General features: G+C 35.8%; 2 protein-coding genes across 5 annotated transcripts in view; one reads left to right on the top strand and one right to left on the bottom strand.

The window, feature by feature from the left end:
* The window catches only part of LOC123528927 (thioredoxin reductase 1, cytoplasmic-like), a 58,399-nt gene that overhangs the window by 15,685 nt on the left and 17,936 nt on the right, over positions 1 to 24,778 (bottom strand). For 2 of the 3 annotated variants that reach the window (XM_045309003.2, XM_045309004.2), the window contains exons 5-13: positions 8,908 to 9,038; positions 7,268 to 7,340; positions 5,421 to 5,489; positions 4,517 to 4,567; positions 3,981 to 4,018; positions 3,317 to 3,421; positions 2,217 to 2,332; positions 1,630 to 1,855; positions 404 to 493 (exon numbers count right to left, since the gene is read on the bottom strand). In XM_045309003.2, the coding sequence (XP_045164938.2) occupies positions 404 to 493; positions 1,630 to 1,855; positions 2,217 to 2,332; positions 3,317 to 3,421; positions 3,981 to 4,018; positions 4,517 to 4,567; positions 5,421 to 5,489; positions 7,268 to 7,340; positions 8,908 to 9,038 (899 nt within the window). Of the gene's footprint in view, positions 1 to 403; positions 494 to 1,629; positions 1,856 to 2,216; positions 2,333 to 3,316; positions 3,422 to 3,980; positions 4,019 to 4,516; positions 4,568 to 5,420; positions 5,490 to 7,267; positions 7,341 to 8,907; positions 9,039 to 14,420; positions 14,568 to 24,778 lie in introns of those variants that run through there. The other variant, XM_045309005.2, reaches the window with a different exon arrangement.
* The window catches only part of LOC123528926 (uncharacterized), a 51,149-nt gene continuing 41,110 nt past the window's right edge, over positions 14,740 to 24,778 (top strand). For both annotated transcript variants that reach the window (XM_053521490.1, XM_053521491.1), the window contains exon 1: positions 14,740 to 14,973. The gene's annotated coding sequence lies outside the window, so the exon portion shown is untranslated. The remainder of the gene's footprint in view (positions 14,974 to 24,778) is intronic.

Here is a 24,778-nt window from a genome sequence, read left to right as displayed (position 1 = left end):
TTTAAGCGTTTAAGTTTCATACCAGATTCATACTGTTACATTCCACCTAATAGTGTATAATCCCATCAGTTTAATTCTTTCACACAAAATGTCTATACAACCCTCATTGTACCTTTTTCGGAACAAAACCTAGCTGGCCTATTCATTCCCAACAAGACAGTACACTAGTTTCCTGAATACTGCAATATTTTGCTTGTAATTCATTTAAAAATTCCCCTTGTGATATGGACCTGGCCCCACTTCCACATGACGACCCGATCTACTGAACTTAAAAAATACACTAAATTGCTTGGATAATTAAAGCTTGTTACATCTGTATACATTGTATCTTTGTAAAAAGTTTTCATACAGTTTAAAGAATGCTACAAATATCTGTTTTTGTTTTTTAAAAAGCTACACTAACAGTGTTAAATTCATCTGTGTATGGAGTTCCATCTGAATACAGTCCTGTTACTCTATATTTTCCTGGTGAACCTGCCTCCAGCTGTTCCACCTGCAATATGAAAGTCAAACTCAGGTCAGTAAGTGTACAAAAGGTGTATTTCAAGCACATGGATCTGCAGCAGATCTATTAGGCTCACTGTGGTACAAACAATAAGGAAATGACAAGACAAATAATGATATGACAAGAAAAACAACGCAATGATAAGACAAGCAATAAGGAAATGACAAGACAAACAATAAGGAAATGACAAGACAAATAATAAGGATATGACAAGAAAAACAATGCAATGATAAGACAAGCAATAAGGAAATGACAACACAAACAATAAGGAAATGACAAGACAAATGTTAAGGAAATGATACAGGACAAAGCAAAAAAGGAAATGACAAGACAAATAATAAAGAAATGTTAAGACAAACCAAGAAACATTGAATAAGAAAATGGCAAGACATAGCAATAAGGAAATGACAAGATTTTTATGCAATTTTAAAACAATTTTATCTGATATTGGAAAATACAGTGAAATCATTTATAAATAGGTGACAAAACTCCCGGATTTTGCGGCTGAGTCAGTCCAAAGCTAAAATCTTATTTTTTACGTTCTTAGCATTATTTTCTCTTTATAACAATGAACAATAGTGCCAGACTGTCAAAAATTTTGCCCGTCTAAATATTCAGTTACGTATCATAAAGGTAATAATGTTGATTTTGTATGCCTTGTTAACTCCCCTCCTCCCCCCACAAAAGCAAGATGGAATCAAGGTATTTATGAGGTTCCATGTGGGATGAAATTGACAATCAGATCAAAACAGTTTGAATGCATAAGGCTCAATTCGCAGCTTTTCGAGCAAATCAAGGGCCATAATCCAAGAGTGCCTGGGGCGATTTTGGTGGTTATCGAACTAAGCTGAGATATTATGCCAACAGACATTGTGGACAAGTTTGGTGAAGATCGGATGAAAACTGTTCGACTTAGAAAGCAGACATGCCTTTGGATGCCATTCGCCCGCCTGCCGCAGGTGTTCACAACAATACGCCCCGCTCTTTCAGAGACGGGCGTATAAAAAGGAAGGTTGTTACCAAACCAGAAAATCTTGGTTAAATCTAGCAGTGAACTGAAAGCAAGATATTCTTTCCTAGGTATTTATTGCACTGGTAACTATCCAAACTTCTTCTAGCATTACCTTTGTAGGCACACATGGTCGTATAAAGTTCATTCCGTGGTTGGACATATACTCTCCGATCTTCTCAGCCATCTGTTGGTCAAAACCTCTCAGAAGGATTGAGCGTACCATAATTGTTACATCAAGTCCTAGTGCCTGCAGGAACCCACCACACTCGAGGGATACATATGATGCTCCTACCACCAGTGTTTTACCCGGGCAGTATGGTAGGGAAAACAAGTCATCACTGATAATGTAAAATATGAAATTTATTTATCATTTTGTTTAAAACTTCTTGAAAATTTTCTACTGCATAATAACAAAACTCATCCACAGGCTAAATCTAAAACAAAATTGGATTCCTGTCTAGCTTTTAAGTGGCTAAAAGCCATTATCATATGTAACATGTTATAATGTTATTCCTTACTTAAAACAACTCTTGAGGTGACAAGAGAAATGAGAAACTACTTATATTTCAACAAGTGGTTTCTTTTCCCTGCTGAAGTTCTAGTCAGATAGAATATTTTAATTTTTGTTAAATACATACGTACTTCATGAAATCCTTGAAAAACTTAGTAATCAAATAATCCAATCTATGAATAGCATACCTTGTTATACCATACTCCTTGGCACCTGGTATATCTGGATATCTTGGTCGTTCACCTGTGGCAAGTATAAATTTGTCTGCTGAGTAAGACATCTCCTTCCCTTTTTTATCTACAGCCTGGAAAAAAAGCCATGAATACTTTAAAATGGAATTTTCATCCCAAGAACAAATTTTTTAAAAGAGGTCAATTAACTTTAAACAAAAGGGCCATTATGGACCTTTATTGATTTCAACAAACCTTCTGTACAACCTGTATACCTCAGTGTCTTTTCATCTCTGACATCACTTACCTTAACCTTGTGTACAACCTGTATACCTCAGTGTCATATCATCTCTGACACCACTTACCTTAACCTGGTGTACAGCCTGTATACCTCAGTGTCATTTCATCTCTGACACCACTTACCTTAACCTGGTGTACAGCCTGTATACCTCAGTGTCATTTCATCTCTGACACCACTTACCTTAACCTGGTGTACAGCCTGTATACCTCAGTGTCATTTCATCTCTGACATCACTTACCTTAACCTGGTGTACAGCCTGTATACCTCAGTGTCATTTCATCTCTGACACCACTTACCTTAACCTTGTGTACAGCCTGTATACCTCAGTGTCATTTCATCTCTGACATCACTTACTTAACCTGGTGTACAACCTGTATACCTCAGTGTCATTTCATCTCTGACACCACTTACCTTAACCTGGTGTACAGCCTGTATACCTCAGTGTCATTTCATCTCTGACACCACTTACCTAAACCTGGTGTACAGCCTGTATACCTCAGTGTCATTTCACCTCTGACATCATTTACCTTAACCTGGTGTACAGCCTGTATACCTCAGTGTCATTTCATCTCTGACACCACTTACCTTAACCTTGTGTACAGCCTGTATACCTCAGTGTCATTTCATCTCTCACACCACTTACCTTAACCTCGTGTACAGCATGTATACCTCAGTGTCATATCATCTCTGACACCACTTACCTTAACCTGGTGAACAGCCTGTATACCTCAGTGTCATTTCACCTCTGACATAATTTACCTTAAACTTGTGTACAGCCTGTATACCTCAAAGTCATTTCATCTCTGACATCACTTACCTTAACCTTGTGTTTATCCACAAACTCTGCATAAGCATTCTTGTATTCTACTTTTTTGTCCCTAAGCTGAACTCTATAGCCCCAGTTAAGGGAGCCTATATGGTCCTGAAATGTAATAGAAATACTTCAACAGGTATTATATACATTTAACAAAGCTTCCAGTTTTTAATGCAATCCTTCACATATTTTTTGGCAGTTACTACCACTTGGCCAGACCCAGAACATTGACAACTTGTCAATTAATAAGGGATGGTAAGACCATTTATCTATGCCAACATTATAATTGAGCTGTGCCATGAAAAACACATAGTGCATTTACGACCAGCATGGATCCAGACCAGACTGTGTATCCGCGTAGTCTGGTCAGGATCCATGCTGTTCACTAATGGTTTCTCTAATTGCAATAGGGTTTGAAAGCAAACAGTATGGATCCTGACCAGACTGCGCAAATGCACAGGCTGGTCTGGATCCATGCTGGTCGCAAATGCACTATGTTGGTTTCCTCATGGTGCGGCTCATATTGAAAATTGTCACTGTCTCTCTGGATTAGCAATTTTAAGGCTGTGCAGGAAAGGATAACTATGTCTGGTTGAACAGATAAAGTATACTGTATCTTGTTTTGAAATTTTAAAGTTTAATACATAATGTTGTTACACATTCTTACCTGAATTGCATTTTTCATAGTGTCCCAATTATGTTCAACTGTAAGAAACAAAACAGTGATTAAGCAAATTAGTAAAATAAATGAGCTGTGCCATGAGAAAACTAACATAGTGGGTTTGCGACCAGCATGGATCCAGACCAGCCTGCACATCCGCGCAGTCTGGTCAGGATCCATGCTGTTCACTTTCAAAGCCTATTGGAATTAGAGAAACTGTTAGCTAACAGCATGGATTCTGACCAGACTGCGTGGATGCGCAGGCTGGTCTGGATCCATGCTGGTCGCAAACCCACTATGTTGGTTTTCTCATGGCGCGGCTCATTAATCTGTCTATAAACTCGCATATTTTACTTTTCCTGTAAACTATAATAGAGTAATTATCACACTACCTTGATCTGCAAATTCAAATCAAAAAGTTGTTCATGTGTGTGTCATTCAATTGACTTCAAAATGTAATATCACTTAAGTTTTTGTAAATAAAAACTGAATTTAGTAAGAAATGAATTTCAGCATGAGGTTAATGTGAACAAATAACTTACTTTTTTCTGGCATTTGCCATCCAAATTCTTTGGCATCATGGAAACTGTGACCTGTAATAATATAAAATATTTCAGTAATATCCTCTTTTACACTATGTAAATTGAGCTTTAAACAATACCATTTTTTCTAGCAGACCAATTTTAATCTTGAATTAACATTTTTTTAAACCTGAAATTAAATTTTATTCTGAAATGTTCACCAGAGGTGAACAAAATTATACACAGATCAAATGATAAATTGAGGTAAAACCACATCAGGACCAGTACATATTTGCTTTGGAGAAAACTTCCAAAAGGATGGTGAAGATCAACCAAATACCAAACCGTTATAAAGTTTTTTATTTTTTCTATTTGCTTACTTTGTTTTGTGGCATGGCACAATTCGAATGAACCTGATCCAGTTTATAGAAGCATGCTACAAAGTTCCATGAAGATCCTTTTGGTTATTTCTTAAGAAGTAGCTGTTTCAAGGATCAAAGGTTCTCTATATTTAGTTCTATCACTAGAACAGAACCATCTGACCAAACCTGAGAGAGGTCCATGCGCAGGTGCGACAAACCAATTGAGCTAATGACTGATCTAAGCAACACCTGTATGAAATTAAATCAAAGTTGTGCCAGCAGTTTTTGACAAGAAATATTTTGATGTTACAACCATATGCATGTGAATATCCATCAAGCAATTGATAAGGAGCGTTAGAGTTGACGCCAGACAATGAACACTAGAGAATCAATAGCTTATCCCAAGTCACTGGATTAGAGGTGATAAAAATTGTTAATGCTTCGTTTTTTGTTTTTTTTTGGTAGCTACAGTTTACGGACTGCACAAGAGAAACAAAACATTACAAAGACAATTTTTCTGTGATAAAGTTCTATCACAAGTTACAATTATTTAAAATGCAAACCTAAAAGAGCTGCCTGGTGCATCAGTTTTTTCGGTATACATCCTACATTCACACATGTTCCACCAATACCTGTAACATAAAACACTGTTCTTGACATTTGTATTTGTCTGAACAATCTTCATCCCCATCTTCAAGTACTTGATTTAATCTTTCAGAAAGTAACTACATAATTTCTAGGTGTATAGGAAATATAATCTTTGATGAGGTCACAGACATGAAGAAAACAAGAAATCAACTTCTTTTTATCCTTTACATAATACTACATAAAGATACCGGCTTTAACTGCTCCTTTACAAACCAGCAACATTTTTCATTACAACATGCTACAGTATCATCAGTTAGTCTTTCTTTTAATACAAAATACAACAGTATCTTGTGATTTCCATGTTGTTTAGACTTTGCTTACAATGTATAACAGTATCTTCTGATTTCAAGGTTGCCTTACAATGTGCAACAATATCTTGTGAGTTCAACAGTCATTTACACTTTCCTAACAATGTACAACAGTATCTTGTGACTGCAAGGTCATTTAGACTTTCCTTACAATCTACAACAGTATCTTGTGATTACAAGGTCATCTACACTTTCCTTATAATGTACAAGAGCATCTTGTGATTGCAAGGTCATTTAGACTTCTCTGACAATGTACAACAGTATCTTGTGTTAACAAGGTCATTTATGGTAGACTTTCCTTACAATATACAACAGTATCTTGTGATTTCAAGGTCATTTACACTTCCCTAAAAATCTACAACAGTATCTTGTGATTACAAGGTCATTTAGACTTTCCTTACAATGTACAACAGTATCCTGTGATTTCAAGGTCATTTACACTTTCCTAACAATGTACAACAGTATCTTGTGATTTCAAGATCATTTAGACTTTCCTAACAATGTACAACAGTATCTTGTGATTTCAAGATCATTTAGACTTTCCTAACAATGTACAACAGTATCTTGTGATTTCGAGGTCATTTACACTTTCCTAACAATGATTTTAAGGTCATTTAGACTTTCCTAACAATGTACAACAGTATCTTGTGATTTCAACACTTCCCTAACAATGTACAACAGTTTCTTGTGATTTCAAGGTCATTTAGACTTTCCCAACAATGTACAAGGTCATTAAGACTTTCCTAACAATGTACAACAGTATCTTGTAATAACAAGGTCATTTAGACTCCTAATAATGTACAACAGTATCCTGTGATTTCGAGGTCATTTACACTTTCCTAACAATGATTTCAAGGTCATTTAGACTTTCCTAACAATGTACAACAGTATCTTGTGATTTCAACACTTTTCCTAACAATGTACAACATTATCTTGTGATTTAAAGGTCATTTGACAATACAAGGTATAAACTTTTCACTAACATGTACAACAGTTATCTTTATAGACAAGAACATTTAGATCCTATAATGTACGTATCCTGTGATTTCGAGGTCATTACACTTTCCTAACAATGATTTCAAGGTCATTTAGACTTTCCTAACAATGTACAACAGTATCTTGTGATTTCAACACTTTCCTAACAATGTACAACAGTTTCTTGTGATTTCAAGGTCATTTAGACTTTCCTAACAATGTACAACAGTATCTTGTGATAACAAGGTCATTTAGACTTTCCTTACTGTTGGTTTACTAACAATGTACAACATTATCTTGTGATTTTAAAGTCAATTTGAAATCAAGATAACAACTTTAATTCATTAATGATACAACATTCAGTATCATCTTTAGACAAGAAAACCTATATGAAGATCCTTTGGAAACACAGCATATCCAAGCAAACTAATTGCTGACTGGTTTGACAGAGTCTGTTTATGAGAGGAATTTCAACTTACCCCATGTGGTTCCAATTGGAGTTGGTTTCACAAAGTCAAATACAGCTACTTTTTTCCCCAGGGCTGCAGCAGCCTAAGTAAAAGTTAATAATACAAAATTACATTACAACTCAAACAATCATAATATCTTTGTGTCACACTGATACGTTTGAAAATATCAAAGATATCATGCTCGGATATTAACATTATATAATTATGATGGACTAGTCCTATCCATGAAAAAGGTATTAAGCTAGAAGTATAACCACTCAGTGGAGTAAATAGGAAACTTCTATGTAATTAGGGAGAATAATCTGTCAAAATATCTATGAAAACAAAGGTATGTTTATCATTAACCCTTACCATGCTAAATTTCTATAATGAACTTGTCCTTCTTTTAGTCTGGACAGTGCCATTAACTGTTAAAAGGGGTGCATACCAAAAAGATACTGACTGAATGGCAAACAGTGCAGATCATAATCAGACTGCACAGATATGCAGGCTGATCATGATCTGCACTGGTTGCAAAGACAGCATCAGTCATGTGCAGCATGATGAGGTATAATAATGGTGACAGTAATAAAATCTTTACCTTCAGGGAGACTTTTTTTAGGCTGTCACAAGTATATAATACCTATGATGCATGCCAGCACCAGAGCCACCTATAACTATGGATATAGTCTATTTTTCATGGGATTTATGCATTGTGAACAAACTGTTCTTCGTTATTGCTCTCTTTATCACAGCCTCCTTGAAACCAATATAGTCAATTTAACACTAACAATAATATGCTATAAGTACAAATCAAATACTGCCATACTAATTTAAAACATTCAGCCTTCAACTGTTTGCAATGGACTGATGACAAAAAATTCAATATCTTCCATTACAATCCATCAACCTGGAAGTAATTCAACTCATACAAACGCTAACTCAAAACATTGTTATTGTATACTGCTTGCCCTGCTGACATGTGATTCTCATAATAACATATCAACAGACATACTATCAGAAATTACAAAGAATGAGCCCTTCTTACCCGCTAACCTTGATCGTAACAACAAGAACCCACACTGCAAAATTCCCTTTTGAACTTTTTGTTTATCAATTTAATCATATCCAATTTGTCAATTATGGTTTACAATGGAAGTCATATCTTTTGACCATTATCCAACAATTACTTGAAGATAAGCTTAAGTCGTTGCTACATTTATCGTAGAACAAATATTTATTTCAGATTAAACAAGAGGGCTATGAAGGCTATATCGCTACAACCATTGACCTAAGATCAAATTCTACAAGTTCATTTAGATATGTTATGTGTCGACATTTAATGCTTTATATTACTAGATGACCTATTTTCATAATACCTGTAAGACCTGAAATCCCTATAGATTAAGTAGGATATTATATGTTTTATAAAGTACCAACTTTTTTTCAATTTTACAAAATATCAGAAATGTGTAAACAGTGGATGAAGAAAATACCCTATAAAATTAAAACGAGTTCGGTGACCTATGTTTTTTCTGCTCTTGTTTGTCTTAGAAACTAATTTTCTTCAAGCTCACAAGGTATGAAAAAATTCTTAATGTTAGAAAAAATTCGCTCGTACATCCTTAAGAGACTTTTTTTTCTAGTGCTGTAGCAGAGTATATACATACCTTTGATGCTGCCAGGCCGCCAGAGCCCCCACCTATAACTATGAGATCATAGTCATATTTATCAGTGGGCGGATTTATCATTGGTAACAACCTGTTTTCTTTATGTGCTCTCAGTGTGTCATCACAGCCTCCTGAAAACAATATGTCCAATTTAACACTAACAGATAAATCTTGTAAAGTTACAAATCAATACTGCCATACCAAATTAAAACATAGCCTATCAACTGTTTGCAATGACTGATGACAAAAAAATAATCCAATATCTTCCAACTACAATCCACAACCTGAAGCTATTTACCTCAACAAACTGCTAACTCAAAACATTGTTCATTGTATACTGGCTATGCACCTGCTGCAGTGTGGATATCTTCATAATAACATCATCAACCAGGACACTACTTGCCAGGAAATACAAAAGAAACTGAGACCCTTCCTTACCCCGCCTAACCTTGATCGTAAACACAGAGAATCCCACACTGCAATATTCCTTTTGAATTTTTGTTTATCAAGTATAATTATAATAACAATTTGGTCAAAATTATGGTTAAACAAAGGAAGTTCAGTATCTTTTGACCTCTATCAACAATTACCTTGAAGATAAGCTGATGGATTCTGTGCATCACAATATCGTGAAAAATATTATTTCAAGTTTGAACAAGAGGGCTATGAAGGCCCTGTATCGCTCACCTGACCTATTGACCTAAAGATCAACATTCTGACCAAGTTTCATTTAGATATGGTCATAAATGTGGCCTCCAGAGTGTAAACTAGCTTTTCCTTTGATTTGATCTGGTGACCTAGTTTTTGACCAGACATGACCCAGATTCGAACTGGACCATGAGATCATCCAAGATTACCATTCTGACCACGTTTCATGAAGATACAGTCATAAATGTGGCCTCTACAGTGTTAACAAGCTTTTCCTTTGATTTGACCTTGTGACCTAGGTTTTGACCCCATCTGACCCAGTTTTGAACACGACTTATAGATCATCAAGATTAACATTCCGACCAAGTTGCATTAAGATATGGTCATAAATGTGGCCTCTACAGTGTAAACTAGCTTTTCCTTTGATTTGACCTGGTGACCTAGTTTTTGATCAGACATGATCCAGGTTCAAACTTGACCTAAAGAGCATCAAGATTAACATTCTGACTAAGTTTCATGATGATACATTCATAAATGTGGCCTCTAGAGTGTTAACAAGCTTTTCCTTTAATTTGACCTCGTGACCTAGTTTTTGACTCCACCTAAACCAGATTTGAACTTGACCTAAAGAGCCTCAAGATTAACATTCTGACCAAGTTTCATTAAGATATGGTCATTAATAAGCCTCTACAGTGTAAACTAGTATTTCCTTTGATTTGACCTGGTGACCTAGTTTTTGATCCTACATGACCAAGATTCAAATAGGACCTTGAGATCATCAAGAATAACATTCTGGCCAAGTTTCATGAAGATACAGTCATAAATGTTGCTTATACAGTGTTAACAAGTTTTTCCTTTGATTTGACCTTGTGACCTAGATTTTTGACCCCAGATAACCCAATATTGAATTCGTCCAAGATTTTATTGAGGATGACATTGTGACCAAGTTACATTAAGATTGGGCCAAAAGTGTGACCTCTAGAGTGTTAACAAGCTTTTCCTTTGATTTGACCTGGTGACCTTGTTTTTGACCCCAGATGACCAAATATCAATCTCGTCCAAGATTTTATTGAGAGTAATATTCTGACCAAGTTTCATTAAGATTGTGCCAAAATTGCGACCTCTACAGTGTTAACAAGCTTTTCCTTTGATTTGACCTGATGACCTAGTTTTTGACCCCGATAACCCAATATCAAACTCGTCCAAGATTTTATTGAGGATAACATTCTGACCCAGTTTCATTAAGATTGGACCAAAATTGTGAGCTCTAGAGTGTTAACAAGCTTTTTCTTTGATTTGGCCTGGTGACCTAGTTTTTGACCCCAGATGACCCAGCTACGGCCTCTAGAGTGTTAACAAGCTAAAGCATTGATTTGATCAGGTGACCTTTTGACCCCACATGACCCAAATTCTAATTTGACCTAGCGGTCATCTAGACAAACATTCTGATCAATTCTCATGAGTTTCAAACTTAAACTGTAGACTCTAGAGAGTAAAGAAGATTTTCCCTTGTTCTGGCCTACTGACCTAGTTTATGACCCCACATGACCCAGTTTCAAACTTGACCTAGAGATCATCTATACAAACATTTTGACTAAGTTTCATAAAGATTGGATTACAATTGTAGCCTCTAGAGTCTTAAAAAGCTATAAATTTGTTTTGACCAGGTGTCCTAGTTTTGACATAACATGGCCCAGATTCGTACTTGACTTAGAGGTAATCATCAAGACAAACATTCTGATCAATTCTCATGAGTTTCAAACTTAAACTGTGGACCCTAGAATGTTAACAAACTTTTCCCTTGATCTGGCCTACTGACCTAGTTTTTGACCCCACATGACCCAGTTTCAAATTTGACCTAGAGATCATCAAGACAAACATTCTGAGAAAGTTTCATAAAGATTGGGTCACAACTGTGGCCTCTAGAGTGTTATCAAGCTTTTCCTTTGATTTGATCTGGTGACCTAGTTTTTGACCCCACATGACCCAGATTGGAAACTGACCTTGAGGTCACCAAGACAAACGTTTCTGACCAATTGGCATGAATTTCAAACTTAAAGTGTGGACTTTAGTGTTAACAAGATTTTCCCTTGATCTGGTCTACTGACCTAGTTTTTCATAAAGTATCAGACTAGCTGGGCCACAAATGTGGCTTCTAGAGTGTTAACAAGGCAAATGTTAACGGACGACGCACGACGAAGGCTAATGCACTTTGAGCACTTCGTACGCTGGTAAGCTAAAAAGTGTCGAAAAAAACAAAACATGCCGTAAATGCACCTTTTATGTGTATTACTTTGCCTAAATCTAGCCTAAAAATCAGTATTACCCGCGGCCGTTTCCGTTCATAGTACACAATACACAGCGTGTCATCAACCAAGGGATTAGCAGGTCACCATAATCAATGCTGAGTGACGTGTCATAAACCGATGATGCAATCAAACGCTGCCACGTGCCTCTCGATCTTTGATTTCAGTTTAAACATGCGATAAACCAATGACAGCTTTCGATGTCGAACGCGTGACGTACTTTATTGGCAATTTTTTTTAGCTCCGCTTTTACACCTGATGACATATGTCATCGTTGAATGATGTAAATATGTACACGAGAATTAAAACAAATCCAGGCGAAGTATTGACTGTTATCGTCAAAGAAATGGAAATCTTGTTTCACGGAATTAAAAGGAAATGCCAGGTATTATATGAAAGAAGAAGCAGAAAAAACACATCAGTTATGAATTTCGCGGCAATGTTTTTCGCATGTCTAAATCTGACTGACACATGTATTTTTTACGAGCGGAATTACGAAAGTATGGTCAAAGTAGCCATTTTAAGTTATATTTTGTAGCAAAAACTTCGGAATGAATGATTGACGGGATGTCCGCGATAATTTCCAAGAATTTTGAAATCATGGTCGCCGACTGATTTTGGCAAATTCCAACGAAAACTGCTATAAATAAGCAGAAATCATTGGTAACAATAAACTCCGGTCATAAACAAGAGCAGTCCGTAAGACAGCGCGCTCCGCTATATTAGGCGATTTGACAGTAAAATGAATTTATGTCTCAATAAGAGACCTCTAATTTAAAAGGAAGATACACCAAGATATAAAAAGACGCTACTGCTTAGAGGTGTTAAAGGTCAAGTATGGAAGGGTTATCTTTATTTTGATGGAATTAAAATATATCAGAAAAAAACGAAGTCCAAGAATCTACATGCACATACAGTATAAAGACTTTGCTAAACTCAAATTATATTTCTACTAATTTTTACTTGCCTATTTTTATTTTATTTATTTATTTTATTTCTTATTATAGCAGATGATGATGATGATAAAGATACATTTTAAGTTTCAAGTCATTATCTTTTATCGTACTAGAGTTATATCCAGAAATCCAAGATTGCCAAATAACTTTAAGTATGAAGGGGGCATAATTCTGTAAAAATAAAATTAGGGTTATGGGGGAAAACAGCCTAAGAAAGTACATGCACATGCAGATGCTAATGGTAAAGATATATTTTGAGTTTCAAGTCATTATCTTATATAGTACTAAATTTATGTCCAGAAAACGAAGTTTGTCAAATAATTTAAGTATGAAAGGGGCATTTTTTGGTCAAAATACAAATCAGAGTTATGGGGATTGTTACCACACATGAAGAAGATAAAGATATATTTTAAGTTTCAAGTCATTATCTCATACTGTACAAAAGTTGTAAATTGCCAAAAAAACTTTAATTTTGAAGGGGCATAATTCTGTCAGAAAAATACAATTAGAGTTATTGGGATTGTAACCACATATGCAGCTGATCTTTATAAAGAAATGGGTTTAATTTCAAGTCATTATCTTTTAAAGTACCAAAGATATGTCTATAAACGAAGCTTTCGAAAAAAAATTAACATGAAAATAATTCCAAGTATAACAACTTTGTACCCTTGACCTTGAGTATAATGGGTCCGGTCCCTGCACGTACTTTGTGTGTATGCTGGACAATGTTTATGTGAAGTTACAGTAAGATATAAGCAATAGTAACAAAGATATGAGAGAAAAACAAAGGGCGCCGAAAAACTAACGTTAAAAATAACCAAAGTATAACACCTTGGTGACCTTGACCTTGGGTATAATGGGCTTAGCCCCTACACATATTCTTTTTTGTATGTTGGACAGTGTTTATGTGAACTAACAGTAAGATAATCAATAATAACAAAGATACGACAGAAAAACAGAGGTTGCCGAAATACTTTAACCTTAAAAATGATACAAGTATAACGCCTTGGTGACCTTGACCTTGGGTATAATAGGCCCAGCCCCTGCACATATTTTGTTTGCATGCTGAACAATGTTAATGTGAAGTTACAGTAAGATATAAGCAATAGTAACAAAGAAAAACAAAGGTTGCCGAAAAACTTTTACCAAGAAATCTCAAGCCGACAATATCCCATGGCAATAATGGAACTTAACTGGACATTAAATTTGCGAAAAAAAATCCCTTTATGGTAAGCATTTTGTATAGTATTTATTTATTTATTTTGTTGGATTTAACGTCGCACCGACAGATGATAGGTCATATGGCGACTTTCCAGCTTTAATAGTGGAGGAAGACCCCAGGTGCCCCTCCGTGCATTATTTCATCACGAGCCGGCACCTGGGTAGAACCACCGACCTTCCGTAAGCCAGCTGGATGGATTTTGTATAGTAAGCATTATTGTGGAGCCTAGGTGACCATGGCTGTTGGACATACTGAGAATAATAAATGGTATCTGTCACGGTTCAAATCCGGTCTTATCCGAGTTTGTGCAACTTGAATTTCCATTCTTCGAGTTTATCGCTTATTTCAGCTAACAGAACACGCTGTTTCTTCATAATTTACCTGATGTACGACGTACAGACAGACGAACATATTGTCATTTTAATGCCAGGAGTCTTCGATAAATATTCATAACTTCTCAACAGATTTTGCGGGTGCACTGGCTAGAAATGTTGGAGTTTACGACATTCCATCTTTGACTTCACCTTCCGGTGGTCGGTAAAACTTACAGATCTGTCCAGAAATTACGCATTTTATCAACAATAATTGTCTTGCATGTGTTTATAAGATATATTTTAGGTGCAGCACAAGCTGTTTGGTGGTCGAAAATCGATCAGAAGAATTTGTGGAGCAGGTGCGCGACAATTTGCCGAAAGCAATGGCGGAAGAGCGGAGACCTTGAGTTCCAGCAATTTTGACCGACTTTCCTGCAAATCCAGCATCGCATGATATACATGTATAACAGAAACGCGCCTTGGATTTACGTCTTCTACGCTTTGTAACCATTTCCACAGCTCAGTGCGTTAGATATTTAATTTAGATTTTTGTCGAAAATTATTCACTTAGATTAAATAGGAGAATCGAAAGTGAAAGTAAGGATGGCCTTCAATGTTTGGTAAGTTATTTCTTGTTTGATTTTTTAATCTTTTTGTTTTATTTCAATGTCGTGTAGATCTACATGGAGTTTGTTTTATTCTTAAGAGTGATGACAATGTCGATTGTTTTTTTTTATCTGGTTTATTGTTAGAAAGTGTCTAGGGATACGGATTTTTCTGATTTTCACAAAGTAAAATAGTCTGAAATTTATTGAAGAATTGGGGAAAACTCGGAAAACAAAAAAAGGTATAACTAGATTATCTCTTAAGCAATTAAATGTTTGATCCAAATAAAAGACATGTACAAATAGAAAGAAAACAAATTTAAAAAGAAATATTTGCTTTGTAAGTTATTTATATTCCGATATTTCCAAAATGCTATACGCTATCAAATAGAAACATGAAGTGATTTTGGCGATCAAATTATCGTATTGAATATCAATATTTTATTTTTCTTTATACATGTATGGTATTATATAGATTATTGTTTCGATATTGTTTTTAAAAAAGAAAAATATTGCTTTAAATTTCTTTTAATTCAAACCACTTTCATGATTTCCAGATTAACAAAAGTGCAAAAACTGTATTTTGACGATAAAATTACCTTATTAAATCTCAATATTTTCTATTTCTTTTTATATAACGTTATGTCGTAGCATATTGGTTTTTCTTTAGATACATGTAAAAATAAATTAACTGCTTTAGATATGCTTAATTTTCGGCATTTCCAAAATGCTACTATTAAATTTTCATGTAGAATTTGAAATGTATGATATTTACCTAATTAAATCTCAATATTATATATATATATATATATATATATATATATATATATATATATATATATATATTGTAGCATATCGGCTCGTCTTTAGATACATATAAAAAATTAATTAATTGCTTTAGATATATTTAACTTCTAAGCAATTGTATGAGTTCCGGGTTTTCCAAAATGCTAGCATACTATTTCACGTGGAAAAATACGATAGTCAAATTAGCCTATTTAAGTTTATTTATTTCTATTCATTTTTCATATATATGTGAGTATAGGGGCTCTAGGGCCTAAAAAATCTTTGTTTCAGGTAACATGCTCAAAAAAATAGGGTAGGTAGGTCGGAATTTTTTTTGGACATTTTTTTTCATAAAGTGGGACTTTTCGGAAATTGTTTTTGTGTCAAAAAATTAATATAAATAAGGGGGTATACCTTTAGAGCATCAGTAAGTTGATTTCTAACATCACTGACCATGTTTAAAGCAGAAAAAGTGCAGTTTTGCAACTTTTTGTCAAAAAGTTGAAAACATTTTCTCCGAGGCAATAAAAACATTTAGGGTTGGGCAAAAAATTTAGGGTAGGTCGGGATACCGGAAACGAACAATTTTTTAAGCCTAGTTTAGATATCTACCAAAATTAGACAAATTCTATTCAAATAACTATTTTATGACCTCAAGCGATTTCCAGAAATTAGCCGTAAAATTTTCAAAGTTTTCGAGAGTACACTAAATCTGATTCTCTAGACAATCCTGTCAGGGGTTGTCTAGGGGTACGAACCTCTCTTTCCCAGATATTATGGGTTGTTAACATCTTTAATTTGGTTGAAAATCAAATATCTAAAAAGATTTAGCTGACCAAAAGGTTCCTTCTAGGGCAATGATTTGTCTTTCGAGAAAATCTGATTTTAGCATCATGTTGCAGATGTGATGAAAGTCTATTAGTTTACTTTATGTTAATCCAATATTACAATCTTCGAAATTCTGTGCAGAAGTAGCACTCCCCGGTAACGGTATGTTCTCGATCGTCACTTGATTAACACAAGCGAGTACCTGCATATTATGTAACACCAAAATATTTCACATATTCATTTACGAAACGCGAGAAAATGACAGGTTAAACAAGAGTTGTCCGTAAGACAGCGCGCTCGACTTTTGTCAGTGCTTGACTCTGAATTAGAGCTTGGCCAGTAAAAAAAATCCAAGTTAAAAAGGGACATAACTCTGTCAAAATTCAAACAGAGTTATGGGAATTGTGTCTCCTGGTGAAGACTTTGATAGTAAATAACTACTTTGAGTTTCAAGTCAAAAGCTTTAATAGTAACAGTGATATTTGACTTTATCAAAAATTTTAACAAAAAATTCTAAGTTAAAAAGGGACAGAATTCTGTCAAAATTCAAATCAGAGTTATGGGGACCGTTTCTCCTGGTGTAGACTTTGACGTTAAACAAGTATTTTAAGTTTCAAGTCAAAGGCTTTGATAGTAACAGAGATTTTTGATTTCAAAAACTTCAACCAAAAATTCTAAGTTCAAAAGGGGCATAATTCTGTCAAAATTCAAATCAGAGTTACGGAAATTGTGTCTCCTGGCGAAGACTATGCTAGTTAATAACTACTTTGAGTTTCAAGTCAAAAGCTTTCATAGTAACAGAGATATTTGACTTTATCAAAAATTGTAACAAAAAGTTCTAAGTTAAAAAGGGCATACTTCTGTCAAAATTTAAATTACAGTTATGGGGATTGTTTCTCCTGGAGTAGACTTCGATGGTAAATAAGTATTTTAAGTTTCAAGTCAATAGCTTTGATAGTAACAGAGATATTTGACTTTACCAAAAACTTTAACCAAAAATTCTAAGTTAAAAAGGGGCATAATTCTGTCAAAATTCAAATCAGAGTTATGGGGATTGTTTCTCTTGGTGTACACTTTGATAGTAAATAACTATTTTAAGTTTCAAGTCAATAGCTTTGATAGTAACAAGAGATATTTGACTTGATCAAACACTTTAACCAACTGCGACGCCGATGCCGGGGCGAGTACAATAGCTCTACGTAAGTACTCTATACGAATTAATGTTCCTTGTCAGCCTGCTTTTTTTTTATTTAACGTCGCACCGACACATAGGTCATATGGCGACTTTCCAGCTTTAGTGGTGGAGGAAGACCCCAGGTGACCCTCCGTGCATTATTTCATCATGAGCGGGGACTTGGGTAGAACCACCGACCTTCCGTAAGCCAGCTGGATGGCTTCCTCACATGAAGAATTCAACGCCCCGAGTGAGGCACGAACCCACATCGATGAGGGGCAAGTGATTTGAAGTCAGCGACCTTAACCACTCGGCCACGGAGGCCCCTGTCAGCCTGCTGTTAATAACACGCATTTCACAATAGATTCACGTAAAAACGTACGAACACACATTGGCATAGAGGCAATTTGTAATGAATATGCACGAGTCCAAGATGGCGGCGCCCTCCTTGTATTCGGATGCCTTTGACAGACCCTTGTACCCATTACCTACTCAGTCAAGTGTGAAATGAAATCTTACACTCAAGAAACATACAAAATTAATCTATTTAAAAGGTTATTTACTAAATAAAGAATTCAGCAGTGTGTAAATGACGTCATAAACACACAAAATGGCTGCCTCCATGATCACCAATTTTCTTTAATTTCAAATTGCCATATCCTTTTCAATAGTTGTTCGATTTTAAAAATTCTTTCAGCGTTATGAAAGGCTTGAGGATGGCTTTCATACGAAATTACCTTACTGTCAGGCTTTCCTTGTCCTTTAATTAACCTACGTTAATACGACCATTCAAGTGCCCCGACAAAGACAAGCATTTACGCCATGCATGTATACAGACTACTTTGCAGCTATTTTTTACAACAATTTACGTCGTTATTTAAACAAGCTGTCAAACTGTTGATGGACTTTTTTAATGGCACAGAAGCTAATTGAATGGATAAATTAAACCGTTTATTGCATGTTGTTCGTTTTTATGTTGGTACTGGTCTTTCGTAAGATCATGCGGTGAAATGCTTTTCTTCAAGTTTTTTTTAACTTCTCGTATTGGCGATCAAATATTTTTTTATTAGCAATGATAAATTCATAAATAAAGAGTGCAGTTAATAAGCACTGCTGGGCACTTTAGTTTGTACATGTTTATCGTTATACCTCGGATTCAAAATGACTGTGCCGAAACATTTTTATTTGTTACTGTTATTAAAGTCAGAATGAGTTTTCTCATTTATTGTCTTCAAGAAGTAAACAAAAATATTATTGCTCAGCATGGTCAACAAGTGCTCAGTTATAAAGTACATGTCGACATATAAATAAAAAAAAAGTGAACACTGGTAGACTTTGTCTGCCCGTATAGCTCATTTCATTTATAAGACCACACGCTATTAAGGCCATTTTGCCTAAACACCGTTGGTGGTCTTAATAGCGGGATTCTACTGTAGTTCAGGTTTGCAAATGCTTCTTTTCATTTTTTAACCTGATCAGATCCTTTTCTCGCGTTTTATAAAAAAATATGTGAATATTTTTGTGTTTATATGCAGGTGCTCGCTTGTGTTAATCACGTGACGAAAACACACGAGGGAGTGCTACTTCTGCAAAGAATTTCAAATACACTTTTGTATTTTAATACTGAACATGAAGTAAACTAACAGATTTTCATCACTGCCTTATTAAACACCTGTAAAATGATGCTAAATCAGATTTTCTTAAAAGACAAATCATTGCTTATGCGCTAGAAGAAACCTTTTGGTCAGCTAAATCTTGTTTGATAATAAAAAATCGACACGGAACAGTTTGCTTTATAATCAATTATACACGAGGGTGTATATAAATACCGAAAGACACCGAAACTGTGTATTTTTACGGGAACAGCATTAGTGCCAGGTTTTATTTATTAACTCGAAATTTCGAGATACTTACTCGAAATTTCGACTCAGTATGAGTCCGTCCGTCCGTCCTTCACACTTTATTTCCGTCCAATCACTGGAGAACCATTTTACCTAGAACCTTCAAACTTCATAGGCTGGTAGGACTTATGGAGTAGACGACCCCTCTTGTTTTTGGGGTCAGTCCATCAAAGGTCAAAGTCACAGGAGCCTGAACATGGCAAACCATTTCCGATCAATAACTTGATAACCACTTGACTCAGAATGTTCAAACTTTATGGGATGATTGGACTTAATCACTTGCAGAGTAGATGACCCCTATTGGTTCTGGGGTCACTCTATTAAAGGTCAAGGTCACAGGGACCAGAACATGGAAATCCACTGCCGATACTTACTCGAAATTTCGACTCAGTACGAGTCCGTCCGTCCGTCACACTTCATTTCCGATCAATAACTGGAGAACCATTTGACATAGAACCTTCAAACTTCTGGGTGATAGGGCTTACAAAGTAGATAACCACTATTATTTTTGGAGTAACTCGATCAAAGGCCAAGGTCACAGGGTCCCGGCTATGGAAAAGTCTTTCCAATCGTAACTTGAGAACCACTTGGCCCAGAATGTTGAACCTTGATAGGATGATTGGAAATGTAAAGTAGATGACCCCTATTGATTCTGAGGTCACTTTATAAAGGCTGAAGTCGGAGAGACCAGAACATGGAAATCCAATTCCGATCAATAACTTGAGAACCATCTGACCCAGAACCTTCGAACTTAATAGGGTGATAGGACTTGCAGTGTAGATGACCCTTATTGTTTCTGGGGTCACTCCATCAAAGGTCGAGGTCACAGGGGCCATCTACCTGTCACACTTCATTTTCGATTAATAACTTGAGAACATTTGACCCAGAACTTCATAGGATGATTGGACATGCAGAGTAGATGACCCCTATTGATTTTGGGATCACTCGATCAGAGGTCAAGGTCAAAGGGGCCAGAACATGGAAAACCGTTTCCAATCCATAACTTGAGAAACACTAGGCCCAGAATGTTGAACTTCTCGGGATCTCTTGATCTTGATTTAATTTATTTTTGGTCTGTGGTCAGGATTAGCGCCAACCTCTCAGTTTTTACCTTGCATAATCTAAAGTTCTGCAGCTGTATTATGTATATTAAATGTACATTTTATGCTTGATAATTCATGTGCTTTTCTATGTGCTTATTTGTATTGTAATATGACTGTTGTATGTTAACTGTAGCTGGGTCGGCCAATAGCTATTCATAGCTAATGTTTAATATTGACACCAGACTATAATTAAAAATTTATATCTTGTATCTTGTAAGCTGTATCTCGGACTACTTTGTAAGCACACACTGGTGCGCAATGCGGTCAACCAATCAGAATGCTTAGTGCCGGCGATGTTTTTTTGTTTGTTTATATTTTGCACATGTTCTTTTTTCGTTGTTGAACCCGAGAGTACCATCAGCTGCCGATCGTGATGGAAACTTGTTAGTTTAATGACTTTACAGTTCTGTTTATGTTGCGAGTAGCTGAAGTTAACTGATTCATGAATTAACTTGATGCAAAGAAATGATTTATTTAACTCTGCATTGAAGTTGAATATTTACAAATTAACCTAACTGATATTTTTTATCTTTATGAATAGGGTGATATGCGGGTTATGCTCGTTTCCTATCCTTTTCATATTCTTCAAGCACTAAATTATATTTGAGGAACTTCAATTCACTTAGAAGCTGCTGAATTTCAAGATACAGATTTAATGCTTATTTTATTGCATGAAACTTTGCATGAATTTTATAAACATGGGGAGTGGTATATGAGTGTCCCACCCATCTCACTCTCATATTTGCAGTTTGCATAGCTTAGATGAATTACCCATCTTTCAGTCTCCATATGTCCATGGTTGAAGCCCTATATCTTGACCAGTCATTTACAAGCTCTGGTAGAAAAGGGGTACAGATTACAGAACAGACATTAAGAATTATTTTTTTTTTTCATGTACACATTATTTGGAGAATATCTTTCAATTATATCGAAACTTTTCAGATATGGCTTGTACTTCATCCATCGTGTCTCTCATTCTTCATGGGAGAATAATAACAAGAGGACCATGATGGTCCTGAATCGCTCACCTCTTCCCACATGACCCAGTTTTGCGTATGACGTTGTTTTTTCTATTATTTGACATAGTGACCTAGTTTTGAACTTGACCTAGGTATTACCAAGATAAAAATTCTGACCAATTTTCATGAAGATCCATTGAAAAATACGGTCTCTAGAGAGGTAACAAGGTTTTTCTATTATTTGACCTATTGACCTAGTTTTCGAAGGTACGTGACCCTGTTTTGAATTTTACCTAGATATCATCAAAGTGAACATTCTCACTAATTTTCATGAAGATCTCATGAAAAATATGGCCTCTAGAGAGGTCACAAGGTTTTTCTATTTTTATACCTACTAGCCTAGTTTTTGACCGCACGTGACCCGGTTTCGAAATTGACCTAGATATCATCAAGGTAAACATTCAGATCAATTTTCATGAAGATCCATTGAAAAATATGGCCTCTAGAGAGGTCAAAAGATTTTAATAATTTTAGACCTACTGACCTAGTTTTTTACCGCAGTTGCCCCAGTTTCAAACTTGACCTAGATATCATCAAGATGAACATTCAGACCAACTTTCATACAGATCCCATGAAAAGTATGGCCTCTAGAGAGGTCACAAGGTTTTTTTTACTATTTGACCTACTGACCTAGTTTTTTAAGGCACGTGACCCAGTTTCGAACTTGACCTAGATATCATCAAGGTGAACTTTCTGACCAATTTTCATGAAGATCCATTGAAAAATATGGCCTCTAGAGAGGTTTTTCAATTTTTAGACCTACTGACCTAGTTTTTGACCGCAGTTGACCCAGTTTCGAACTTGCCTAGATATTATCAAGATGAACATTCAGACCAATTTTCATACAGATCCCATGAAAAATATGGCCTTTAGAGAGGTCACAAGGTTTTTCTATTATTTGACCTACTGACCTAGTTATTGAAGGCACGTGACCCACTTTCGATCCTGACCTAGATATAATCAAAATGAACATTCAGACCAACTTTTATACAGATCCCATGAAAAATATGGCCTCTAGAGAGGTCACAAGGTTTTTCTATTACTTGACCTACTGACCTAGTTTTTGATAGCACGTGACCCACTTTCGAACCTGACCTAGATATCATCAAGATGAACATTCTGACCAATTTTCATGAAGATCTCATGAAATATATGGCCTCTAGAGAGGTCACAAGGTTTTTCTATTTTTAGACCTACTGACCTAGTTTTTGACCGCACGTGACCCAGTTTCGAACTTGACCTAGATATCATCAAGATGAACACTCAGACCAACTTTCATACAGATCCCATGAAAAATATGGCCTTTAGAAAGGTCACAAGATTTTTCTATTATTTGACCTACTGACCTAGTTTTTGATGGCACTAACTCAGTTTCGAACTTTGCCTAGATATCATCAAGGTGAATGTTCTGACCAATTTTCATGAAGATCTTGTGAAATATATGGCCTCTAGAGAGGTCACAAGTTTTTTCTATTTTTAGACCTACTGACCTAGTTTTTGATGGCACGTGACCCAGTTTCGAACTTGACCTAGATATCATCAAGGTGAACATTCTGACCAATTTTCATGAAGATCTTGTGAAATATATGGCCTCTAGAGAGGTCACAAGGTTTTTCTATTTTCAGACCTACTGACCTAGTTTTTGACGGCACGTGACCCAGTTTCGAACTTGACCTAGATATCATCAAGATGAACATTCTGACCAACTTTCATAAAGATCCTAGAAAAATGTGACCTCTAGAGTGGTCACAAGCAAAAGTTTACGGACGAACGGACGCATGCACGGACGCCGCGCTTTCACAAAAGCTCATCTTGTCACTTTGTGACAGGTGAGCTAAAAAGGGGAGGTGCATTGGCGACCAGGTAGCTCAGTCGGTAGAGCATCAGAACAGTATTCTGAGGCCCCTGGTTTCAGTCCCGGTCTATGCACATTTTTCTCACCCTGTGACACGAGTATGAAGTTACAGCCCGGAAATAAAGAGCATGGAGATGGACGGACAGACTTACGGACGATGATTGCTATAGGTCTTTCAAAATGACAGAACATAAAAAATATAAACTTAGATGGACATATTATGTACCTGGTAAACCATTGTGGGTAATAATGGAAGGCTTGCTATGACACGTCAACAAAGTACCCAACTTTGTGGTGCAGATGTTCATACGCACATGAAAGAATATTTTTTAATCCAAAAATACCATAATCGACTGAAGTCAACAATTTTTTTCAAATCCAACATAATCCATCAAACAGAACTAACTCAAAACATCCTTAAATACATGACCATTTGTACGAAATTTTCTCTGAAATACCACAGTTCAAAAACATCTATTCAGATTAATTTGTAACATAACAATATTGCCATGCTCTTCCTCTTCAATTAAATGATATGATCTCTCACATCACTTCATTCGGTCAATATTCCTAAAGGAAATTTCTGTGTGACACTGTAATCAATAGCATTAAAAAGCTTGTTATCATGAAGTGCAAACCTGATACACAACTCTAAACAGTACATATACTGCAAGCATTTGTTCACACCTGAGACAGAACAAAATCGGAATATACATGTATATTAAAATGTTGCTTCAATTTTCACATCAAAGACTGGCACAAAACAGTCAAGTACACAGACAGACAAACAGAAAGAGAAAATAAACAAGACCATGGGACACATTCTGTTGAAATTTGGTGGAAAAATGAATATGAAGGTAACTGTTCACCAGTTCATATAAACACACAGAATGAAATACATTTTAACGCTTACCATGCTGGACACCATTGGTTCTGCTTTGCGACCAGTGTAGATCATGATCAGCCTGCACATCCATGCAGTCTGATCATGATCATCATGATCTGCACTGTTTGCTATTCAAACAGCATCTTTTTGGTAAGCACCCCTTTTTAACAGTTAATGGTACTGTCCAAATTGGAAGATGGACAAGTTCATTGTAGAAATTAAGCAGGGCAATGGTTAAAAGTATTTGTCACAGCAAGAACATGGTGTT

The sequence above is a fragment of the Mercenaria mercenaria genome, chromosome 13 (genome assembly GCF_021730395.1).
Source record: "Mercenaria mercenaria strain notata chromosome 13, MADL_Memer_1, whole genome shotgun sequence".
In the NCBI taxonomy this organism is placed as follows: Eukaryota; Metazoa; Mollusca; class Bivalvia; order Venerida; family Veneridae; genus Mercenaria; species Mercenaria mercenaria.
The sequence above is the reverse complement of the archived record's forward strand: the minus strand, read 5'-3'. Positions and strand labels throughout refer to the sequence as shown.